The sequence below is a fragment of the Echinops telfairi genome, unplaced genomic scaffold (assembly GCF_000313985.2).
Source record: "Echinops telfairi isolate 266 unplaced genomic scaffold, ASM31398v2 ScPeMD7_7469;HRSCAF=8507_1, whole genome shotgun sequence".
NCBI classification, from domain to species: Eukaryota; Metazoa; Chordata; class Mammalia; order Afrosoricida; family Tenrecidae; genus Echinops; species Echinops telfairi.
In genome coordinates this window covers 109,994,490-110,003,786 of record NW_022111373.1, presented here as the reverse complement: position 1 = coordinate 110,003,786, position 9,297 = coordinate 109,994,490, and the positions used below count along the sequence as shown (strand labels likewise).

The following is a 9,297-nucleotide window of genomic DNA, read 5'->3' as shown; positions in this document are numbered from 1 at the left end:
AAAGAAAGAAAGAAAGAAAGAAAGAAAGAGGAGACAGGAGTCTGTGAAAGGGGAGTCAAGAGATTAAAACCAGACAACTTTTCAGTCATTCCAAAGGGGCGAGCCAGAGCACAACCACATTGTTTGTACACGTGCTCAGAGCATTAACACGGTGAGAACGGGAGCAGGGGAGGAGTGTGCATGGCTTAAGAGCGTCTAAAACTCTGAGAAACTACAGAAGCATTTCAAGAAAAAAATTAAAGCAAATGGAATTTATTTCAGTGAAATTACTTTAAATTAGATATATTAAGCTCCCATACCCCCCAAGACTGGTAGAAAAATTACTCCTCAGCAAGAAATCATTTACTTTAATGGCAAAATTTTTACATATCAATAAATCTGTTATATTGAAATCTATGAATACAGTACATTTCTGGCAAAAACCTTTATACATCTTTCACCTGTCGAGACAAAGTAAAAATATGGTTGCATAAAATCACACAAAAATAGAAATTGCTGAAAAGATATTTAAAAAAAGATTAAATACCATTCGCATTGACTCCCTTACATATTCAATATTAGTACGAATTTGAAACTACAACAAATCTGTGAAAATTCTGATGCAACCTTGACACACTTAACCAAAATCGGTCATTTCATTATCTCGGCATATCAAAAAAAAAAAGAATTTACTGAAACAGTCTGTGCATCTATTATGCTATTTGTACAACTGCAATAGTAAAATATCTTCAAAACAAAGCTCAGTAACTAAAAGAATCACAATAACTTATAAAATAAGCAGATTTTACAAAATTAACAATTTTTAGAAGGTCCTCCTTTATTCCTTCCCTCCCAACAGCTTACAGCAACATCACAACGGACATCACCTTAATCATTTATACAAATCTGTAACTTTAAAAATACAGTCTTCTGTTCTTAATATCAGGAACATAATGACTAAGCCAATATCAATATCCCGTAAATAGAGGGGCTATGCAGTAAATGCCGTTTTGAACACATTTTTTAAATACAACGCCTAGTATTTGTAAAGCTTCCAGGTTCTTATAGAGTAGGCCTGGTTTAAAAAGGTTTTTTGTTCTTGTTTTGGATTTGGTGCACATTTTAAGGTGCTGGGACCAAAACTACAGCTGCAGGACTTCTGACCTTTACGTCGGCTCTCCAGAAGGCTTGCCTGGAGTTGAACTGATGGTAAAAGAACTTCCATGATACTTGAATACATTAACTGCTAGTCACACAAGTGCTCACTGCGGTCACCAAAATCAATCCTTCAAGTATAAAGACTCAGAGTAGACAAAAAGAAAGCTCTGTGACAATGAGACATACTGAAAAGGAAATCTTTTTTTTAAAGTGTTAATATATTAAAAAAATGTAGGTAATAAACAGTATTTTGTTGGCATATACATGATATCAATTTATCTGAAATGCTAGCCCCTCTTCATTTTACACTTACTATGTAACAAGAGTATTACTAAGAGAAAAAGGAGATATAAACCAGACCTTAAGGAAGGTTACGATTTAGGTACTTCCTATAATACTCATTTAAAGCAAGGTCAGAAAATATGACCGCTTAGAAGAACTAACTGATCTACATTTTTTAGGGGAAAAAGATCAATAATGACATATCTGACTAAAGAGACATAACCAAATGCAATGTATAAACCTAGTTCAAAATAACTACCGATAAAAGAAATCTGGAGGATAGCTGGGGAAATCTGAGTTTGAATAGACTATTAGGGAATTATTGATATGGCATTATGGTTTTACGGGAGAATGTCCTTCCTTGTAGAAGATGCTTGAAGTATTTAGGGCTAAGAATTATGTCTGCAACATCCAAGTGGTCTGGGGGAGAAACAAATATACTGCATACGTACACATATAAATACATATCTATAAAAGGATATATGACAAAATGTTACCAATTGTTGATTCAAAGTGTTTCATACACACATGATCATTCTAATGGCCTTTTAACTTTTGCTTCAAAAATATTAATAAAATTTGGGAGGAAAATAATTATCTGAGCACTTAAACAGTTTGAAAGAGATATTGCTAAGCAATGAGCGAATTTAAAAGATACATGATCACATTAACAAGAAATTCTCGCATACATTCAGTACTGCCAGACATGATGAGCAATTTATGAAATGGAAGGCGACGTGATTTATTTATAGTATATGCCGTTTAATTTAACTCGTGTAACAAAGAGAACAATTTATGTACAGAATATAGTGAGACCTATTAGAAGATAAAACTTAGTGCCTTGTATATCTGCATATATGTTTTAAAGTATGTTTAATATCTTTGATACAACTTATTTTAACAGAATATCAACAGGACAACAAAGAAGCTGTAACTACTGCTGAACATACTTCTGTTGTGAGCCCAGGAAACAAATTTACCTGTAATGATTTCTGGGGATTCCAGGCAGGCATTTCTGAATTCATTTATGAAGTAAATATGCAACATATCAACATATAATATGAAGGCCTTTGTGGTAAATTAATCTTCTACAAAGCCCTGTGTACACTAAATATAAAACAGTCAAAAATCAAGTGAGCCTGGGAGACACATAATTCATTATATTATACTAAATGCCTACAGAACAGTGAACCACAAAGTTTCTTAATTCATCTTTGCACATTAGGGTTTTAACTAGTAATCATGTTCCAATCCCTGTGCAAGTTGCATTCCAAATGGCCAATTCTCAGTTACAACGTGTATAACTTGATAACAAATGGAAGCATTTGGCTGTGATTTATGCATGCTTATTGCTATCAAACAAATAAGCAAAGTTTTAGGTTTATTGTGCAAGAATTTTAATTAGATTTGCACACATCTCAAAAAACTCTATTGTGTGGCTTCCAGGTCTTGGAGCTAAGTCACCAGGGGAAGAGTCAAGTGAGGTTACAGATGAGGTAAGAGACACTTCGGAGGATTTCCCTTGAACCTCAACATCTGAATCATTCCTTTGGCACGATCGATAGTTGCTCACTGATCCCGACCTCTGTGGAGTAGCAGTCCCTGATTTGGCTTCAGTAATTTCATCTACAGGTAAAAAAAGAATTTCAATTTATTATAATCCTTCACACATACCCACATTTTCTTTTTAACCATTCTTGGGTTTGCTTTGTTTAAGCAAGACTATTGGCCATTTCTCCAGAGCACGTTTATTTTGAATGCCTTCTAAAACAGAGGCAGCAGGCCTGTGTTAAAGGACTCACCATTTTGTAATAGCTAATGAAGGCTGGGTGCAGTCCACAGGAAGGAGCTCTCATGGCATAGAGGGGGCAGTTCTATTCTGACCCACAGTCTCGCTGTAAGTCAGAATCAACTGGATTGGATCATGGAGTTTTTGAGTTATAGTCCCTAGTTATCAGTCCTTTGCAATCCAAGATGAAAAATCCTAATAAAAATATGAGGCTTAATAAACATCATTCTGTAGTAGTAAAAACCAATCCTTCTGAATTAGAGTCACAGATTGGCTGCACTTAAAATGTGTAAGGAATCTTAGAGCTTATTTTACCCAACCCCTCATTTTATTAATAATTAAATAGAAGCCCGGGCTTCCTTAAGGTTTCCAAAGAACCCTGAAGCAGATCTAGTCTAAGTCTCCAAATTTATATCTCAGGGTTTTTCACTCTTCCACCCTCTGTATTTAATTTAAAATCTCATAAAAGTGTAGCAATCAATGAACAACCAAACAAGTAACAAATCAAAGAAAATCTAAAGTTGGGAACACAATAAAATAACAAATGGCCTTTCAGTTGGTACACCCAGGTGCTAACCCACAGGTTGCAAATTTGATGCAAATAAAAGAAAAATAAGACCATTCCATATTTTAAACTGCACTGATATGTGTGATAAGCTAGCGTTTGTGTCAACTTGGCTTGGATTGGAATTCCCAATGATTTGGCAGTAACACAATGTAGTAAACTCTCTCCTAGGATCTGCTACAAGCAGCCAATCAGGGTGGAACGTAACTCCCTTACTCAGATTACAGCCCTGATGCAACCGAAAGTACATTTTCTCAGGAGTGTGGCAGACTTCCTTCAGAGCAGCGGTTCTCAGCCTGTGGGTCACGACCCCTTTGAGGGGTCGAACGACCCTTTCACGGGGTCACCCAATTCATAACAGTAGCAAAATTACAGTTATGAAGTAGCAACGAAAAAGATTTTACGGTTGGGAGGGGTCACCACAGCACGAGGAACTGTATTAAAGAGTCACGGCATTATGAAGGTTGAGAACCACTGCTTTAAAGGGACGCTGTAGAAATGCTTGTTGGCTTTTTGCTGGGTCTGAATCCTGTATCTAGCTCAATGACCTCCAATTCTTGGGGCCTGAGACAAAGTCCTGCTGGTCCCAGGAGCCATCTGGCCGAATGACTTTGGTAGCTCTGCCGATTTGGGGTTGATTGGCTACTTGACTCAGGAGAGGCCTCCAGCTATGAAAAGGGCTCTGACCCAGGAAACTTGGACTGGATGTACCCACTTCTAAAACCGTGGTGAGCCATTTTCTTGATAGAAACTTACATATGTCAAGGATTTTGCTGCTCTGGAGAATACAAGTTAACAGACTTCAAATCTGTGTCTTTCTGATACTGCATAGTATCTTGGAGTCTAAAAATGCCACACAAAAATTTCATGCATAAATCTCATCTAATAATTCCACAAGAGCCCTGGTGGCTTAGTGGTTATGAGTTGGGCTGCTAATTTCAAAATCAGTGGTTTGAAACCATCAGCCACTCCAGGAGAGAAAGGGGGGGCTTTCTACTCCCATAAAGAGTTACAGTTTCAGAAACTCACAGGGGCAGTTCTACCCTGCTGTATAGGGTCACTATGAATCGGCATCAATAAATGGCAGTAAATTGAGCTCTCTGGCAATAATTCCATATAAATTTAAATAAATAAAAGTGCCACCATCCCTTAACTCATGTAACTTGGGTTAACCTTGTACTTAAGGTTCTTTTTGTAAGAGAACATGTACACACACACACACACACACACACACACATACACACGCATGGTTCGAAAGTTACATAATTTCAGATTTAAACATAATATCCATTCATAGATCTCACTGCCATTGAATCAATGCTGATTCATAGCGACCCCTTGTGGGTGTCCAAGACTGTAACTGTTTACAGAAGTAAAAAGCAAGTCTCTCTCCCATGGAGCTGCTGGTGGTTTTGAACTGCCAACTATGCGGATCACAGCCCAACACGTAACTACTATACCACCAAGGCTCCTCTTATATGCATACGTATGTATGTATGTATATATACAAGTTATTCTTAAGGGAGTATACACATAGAAAATCTAAAACCATGTTATGATTTTGCACCAAGAGTAGGTGCAGCAGTCTACTCTTGCCTACCCTAATCAAACCTAAACTGAATGCACTACCATCGAAGCAATTATGACTCACAGTGAACCTACTGCATACAAGGTATTTCCCCCCAGTTAAAATAAAACAAAATGTCAGGTTTCTACTCTTAATAGCCAGTCTACATGGTTGGGAAGGAAGTACTCTTGAAAACTAAATTAATCAGAGCTCTACTTTCAAACCATATCAAAAGTAGATACTAAAACAATGTTCAATTCAATGCCTGTTTAACAATTCGAGACACTAATAACTGAGGATTTTATATTACAGTGCAAGCCATTACTTTAACTTCACGTTGTTTGGTGAGCTGACCTTCAGCTTTTCTATGATTATGACAGAAAAAATACAGAAACATACAGTCTTGTAGGTTTAAGAAAAGCACCCTAGCAGCTCAACGGTTCAGGGCTCAATTCATGCTCTGAACCTCCACTGGAGAAAGACCACGAGCGGTTCCCTTAAAGAGTTCAGCCTACACACTCTACAGGGGAGTTCGGCTCTGTCACCCAGACTCCTTTTCAGTAGGGACTAACTCCACCACACTTAACTGCTTCTAGGTTTAAGGTTAACAACGAGACTTTCTTTCAGCTAATTAAAGATATAAAATGTCTTTAATCTCAGGCAGGAATCTTTATACAGCCAATTCCACATAAAAGTAATCTGTTACTCGGAGGACATTCACGGAATGGAATCAGACAATTCTCACAAAGCTGATAAAAGAAACATCTCTCTGATTCTGTGTCTAGTGTCTCGCTGGGAAGAAAAGGTTGAGCGAAAATAACTGCAAGTCACTACATGGCACAAAACATCTCTCAGTCCTCTGCAAGAATCTGAAGTTGGCAAGTAACTCCCTGACCTATGAGCTACCTTTTCCACTCCACTTAAAAAGCAATTAACACTACTCTAATTTTGATATGAGAAATGAACATTTTATTAAGTGTGACATAAAAAATCCTTAATAAGTAAAACTTAGGGAAACAACAGCATATATTTTTAAATAAAACATTTTAAAGATCCAAGGCAAAAAAGAAAAACCAAATGTGGAAAAAAGCTATCGCTTTAAAATCAGACTTCATCTGGCTTTAAGCATTGTACAAAAAGATCATCTTTAACGAATATGCTATAAGACTGCAGGAATATTAAGATTCACAAATGTTGACACCATCAAGGCAAAATATTCACCTCTTTTATACTCATTCCTATTGAATTCCAGAAGCTTCAGAGGAATCAAAGACTGAACTATGCCCAGTCACATAACAAGGCCTGACACATCATCTGCACTGAGCTGTGCAATGCACGTACCATCAATACTGCGGAAATCCAGCAGGTACGTTCTACTGTCCACTTGGTATAGCTGTAGACTCATTTTAGAGTACGTGCTTGTCACAGGGTTCTTCCTTCGAACACGCAGATAATAGGGGTTTACAACCTAGCACATAGTGTAGACAAAAAAAAGCAATTTTTAGAAAACATTTTGTACACTTTTGCCACATAGGTTTTGTAATCAGAATTTTCTTTCTTACCTTCCATTCGTAATCCAATTGCTTAATAGCTCTACAAACTTCTGCCATGATATCATTGGGTCGACTTTGACTTCTAATTCCCAAATGCCATTTGGCTTTCCTTACACCTTGGTGTTTGGATTTCTGTGGATTTAATTCATCAAGGGTATGGCGAGCCCTTGGAGTCTCAGCAACCAAAAATGGTACTCTTTCAGGATGGGGCCGAGTCAGATGGTGATCGTCCAAAAAAGAATCAGGTGGGCTTGTTGCCAAATAAAAATCTTTGGCTTCATTCATGATCCTCCTATTATCTATTATAAGGTGATAAGCAACTGCCAATGGGTCCTGGTGATTCCTGTTATAGAGGCAGCTGAGCACCTCATCTTCTGAGCACTCAAACTTCTCACACACTTCTTTCAAGGCTTCGTCGTCGATCATGGTTGAACTATATGACGGGTCCTCAGGAAAGAGATATTTCGGAAGGTCCTGTTTAAACCACTCATGTTCCCTGAGAGAGAGCAGGGGAGAAGAATTTCTTGAGTAGAGCTGTTATGAAAAGTTAACAGATTGAGATAATTTAAGATATGTGTTCCTTTGTGTTTATACTTCTACTCTGTAATCAAAAAGGTATTGCAACAAAAGCATAACCTTTATGATGCAAAAGCAACAAAATGTTAAGCTACTTTTCTCAACATATTCTCTATGAAGCCAAGCGGGCTTTACTGTGAACTCACCTGTGGCAGATTTGGAGCCCTGGTGGCATACTGGTTACCAGTTGGGCTGCTAACTGCAAGGTCACCAGTTTGGAAACACCAGCTGCTCCATGGAAGACGAGGCTTTCTACTCCAGAAAAGAGTTAGTCTCTGAGACTCACAGGGGCAGTTATAACCTGTCCTGCTAGGGGTTGGCATCAACTCAATGGCAGTGAGTTTGATTTTGGTTTTTTGTTAGCAGAAGGCTGGCTGAAATGCACTAGTGTGCGAAGCAGCAGCTAACCACTATCCCGGGGCTATAGAGTTAGTAGTCATTGGACTCTGCATCTCTTGCTTTGAAGGTGCCCAATGAACTTTGGCCCAGGACTACCATATATTTACTCGTTCTATGCTCTTTGAGTTTTTTATAAAATGTTTTAGTCTGGCAGGTATGGTTCTGCCTTTGTAAATGTTATTGAATATTTTGCCCTATCCTCAACCCTCATTGTTCATGTAAACAGTGTCCAGTCCCTTAAACTTTTAATCTGTACAAATCAGCAATTCATATATTTCAATCTGAAAAGCTGACCAATACATGTAAAATTTGCTTTTCTCAACAGTATTTTAAATGCTATACCATTGTCTAAATTTATATGTGAGGCTGCTAACCACAAGATCAATAGTTCAAAACCACCAGCCACTCCTTAGGAGAAAGATGAGGCTTTCTACTCCTGTAAAGAGTTACAGTCTTCGAAACCCACAAGGGAAGTTCTACCCTGTCTAGGGTCATTATGAGCCGGAATTAATCCAATGACAGTGAATTTGGTCTTAAGTTTTTTACCAATAAAATTACGTTATGTCCCATGAGGATGATTTATAATGTTCTCTATCATAAAAATGATGTCTCCAAAGTTAACCAGAGACATATATAAACCATACATATGCAAATTACTTTAGGGTGTGTACTTAATGGTAGCCCTAAGGTAAGAACTATTAGTTCTTATGGCATGCCCTTCTTGACATGCACCCTCATGAAGAGATCACTGAAGAAATGGGTGCTACATATAGCAAAGTATAGTGAAGAACTCTGAGAGAATACCATCTGGGGTCTTACAGACTTGTCATCAAACAAGTAGCTAACCAAGTGAGGCATCAACTAAGTCTGGCTGGAAGAAGCACACCAGTCTGTGTGATCCAAAGATTGTAAATATAAAATCCAAATCCAGAGGAGGGAAATACATCAGAGCTTATATTCTGAACACCAAGTTTGCAAGAAGCTATGAATGACAGTGGAAGCCCAAAATCCATTTGTAGGGTCCCCAATGGGTTAAGCCTCTGGTGAATTCCCCCTGACCATAGTCCATCGATATGAAGAGTCTTGCTACCAAGCCTTGCTATTAGCATTGGAAACTCTGTTATGGCAGATGTAGTCAGAATAAAATATTACACTTTATCACTTAATCTCCCTTTTGACCTTATTTTGAAGTTGTGTCAGTTTTTAATATTTTCTGCTTCGTGTCAATTGCTTTTCTCTATTTTGTTAAGTCATTGTTGTTGGCTTTTGCTTCTTGGTTTTGTTTTGTATGATTTTCAATATATGAAGTCCGAGGTAGTAAATCTAGATATAGTAACTGGGTTACTAATTAGCTAGGTGCATGGCCAGAGCCCTGGTGGTACAGTGCTTGTGCAATGGCTGCTAACTCCAAGGTCAGCAGTTTGAAACC

General features: G+C 37.9%; 1 protein-coding gene across 4 annotated transcripts in view; it reads right to left on the bottom strand.

Annotated features, from left to right (window-relative positions):
- Nucleotides 1-236: 236 nt before the first annotated feature.
- The window catches only part of PRKAA1 (protein kinase AMP-activated catalytic subunit alpha 1), a 44,107-nt gene continuing 35,046 nt past the window's right edge, over nucleotides 237-9,297 (bottom strand). For all 4 annotated transcript variants that reach the window (XM_045285185.1, XM_004698069.3, XM_045285187.1 and 1 more), the window contains 3 exons: nucleotides 6,903-7,389; nucleotides 6,682-6,808; nucleotides 237-3,045 (listed from right to left, as the gene is read on the bottom strand). In XM_045285185.1, the coding sequence (XP_045141120.1) occupies nucleotides 2,801-3,045; nucleotides 6,682-6,808; nucleotides 6,903-7,389 (859 nt within the window). In that variant the 3' untranslated portion in view covers nucleotides 237-2,800. The remainder of the gene's footprint in view (nucleotides 3,046-6,681; nucleotides 6,809-6,902; nucleotides 7,390-9,297) is intronic.